The sequence below is a fragment of the Frankliniella occidentalis genome, unplaced genomic scaffold, assembly GCF_000697945.3.
Source record: "Frankliniella occidentalis isolate FOCC.00 unplaced genomic scaffold, Focc_3.1 Scaffold225, whole genome shotgun sequence".
In the NCBI taxonomy this organism is placed as follows: Eukaryota; Metazoa; Arthropoda; class Insecta; order Thysanoptera; family Thripidae; genus Frankliniella; species Frankliniella occidentalis.
In genome coordinates this window covers 286,956-288,450 of record NW_026267351.1, presented here as the reverse complement: position 1 = coordinate 288,450, position 1,495 = coordinate 286,956, and the positions used below count along the sequence as shown (strand labels likewise).

The following is a 1,495-nucleotide window of genomic DNA, read 5'->3' as shown; positions in this document are numbered from 1 at the left end:
GGGGGGCTATCGCGACAGCTCGACAACGAGAGCAGTCTCGGACGTGCGTCTCGCGGGCCGACGGGATGTGCCCCCCCTGCCCCGGCCGCCGCGAGTCTTTGTGTGCCTCCCCCATTTCCCCAAGGCTAGGCAGCGGGCCCCCCGATCCGCCCAGATCTGGATCCGCACGCACTGAGGCGTCGTGGGGCCCTGCTGGGCGGCGAGGACCGGTGTAACCAGATCCAGCCTAGACAGCTGGCTGCTCTCTGGTCCACGTGCCGGCCCTGCCGGCGGCGGCGCTGGTTCGCAGGGCACACGGGGGAGCGGGGCAGCGAAAGGTTCGTGGACTCCACTCCCGGCGCCCCTCCTCCCCTCCGGGCAAAAATGGCGGCCGTTTGTCGCCGCTCGCGCATGGCATAGGATACATCACCGTATCTTTTTTGCGCCCCTCCCGCCTAGACTGGCGCGGAAATGTGCAAGTGTCCTGAAGTTAGTTGGGCGGGCGGCATGAGTGTCTGTGTGCCCGACCCATGGGGAGGGGGGCTGTAAAGTGCTCGTGAGCCCCCCCCCCCCCCCCCCCCTCCCCCCCCCTCTCTCTCTCTCTCTGTCTCTCTCGCTCTCTCAAACACACACACACACGCGCCATTATAAACACACGCCGCGCTCAGCCGGCGTGGTCCAACTCAACCGACACTCACGTGTATCCCGAGAGCACGTCCAGCAGGGTGGACTTGCCCGCGCCCGACGGCCCCATGATGGCCGTCAGCTGGCCCGCCTTAAACTCGCCGGAGATGCTGTCCAGGATGCGTCGTTTCTCTGCAAAAAAACAAAAGAAAAGGAAATAATGTTTCTGTGGTCGTTTTGAAATCAATTTCACCACGAGCATCCCAAATGTATAGAAGAATGCGCCGTTATTTGCTAAACCACAATCAAGGCTGCGAAAAAGGGGAAAAGAGCGAGGAGAGGGGGGGGGCATATTACCTTTTGGTAAACGCAGTCTTGGGGACTGTGTAAACAACGCAAAACAAACACTTTGAGTAAGGGGGCAAAAATGGCGGCCGTTTGTCGCCGCTCGCGCATGGCATAGGATACATCGTATCTTTTTTGCGCCCCTCCCGGCTAGACCGGCGCGGAAATGTGCAAGTGTCCTGAAGTTAGTTGGGCGGCATGAGTGTCTGTGTGCCCGGCCCGTGGGGAGGGGGGCTGTAAAGTGCTCGCCCCCCCCCCCCACTACACACACAGTCCCCACGCCATAGTGACAGCGCGAAAGTAAAAGATACACCACCTTCCTCAGTGCCCCCCTGCCCTCGCCGCCGCCGGGCCGCGCGGGCCGTTTGAACACTACTTATCTACCGCGGCACTATCGATGGCCATCGCCGAGCTGGGCGACGCGAACATTGTGTCCACCACAGTCGCATATCGATAAGCCGTGTACGCCAACGCACACGGCGCCCCACGGCGCCCTCCCCACCGGCGGAGAGGCTGTCATGTAAAAGGAGAGCCGACACTTTACATC

General features: G+C 61.7%; 2 protein-coding genes across 2 annotated transcripts in view; both read right to left on the bottom strand.

Annotated features, from left to right (window-relative positions):
- Positions 1-880, bottom strand: part of LOC113210046 (ATP-binding cassette sub-family G member 4-like) — a 20,836-nt gene extending 19,956 nt beyond the window's left edge. Inside the window, exon 1 of the mRNA XM_052272793.1 lies at positions 678-880. Within this exon, the coding sequence (XP_052128753.1) occupies positions 678-865 (188 nt within the window). The 5' untranslated portion in view covers positions 866-880. The remainder of the gene's footprint in view (positions 1-677) is intronic.
- Positions 1-1,495, bottom strand: part of LOC113210031 (lethal(2) giant larvae protein homolog 1) — a gene marked incomplete in the record, with an annotated part of 22,598 nt that overhangs the window by 5,539 nt on the left and 15,564 nt on the right.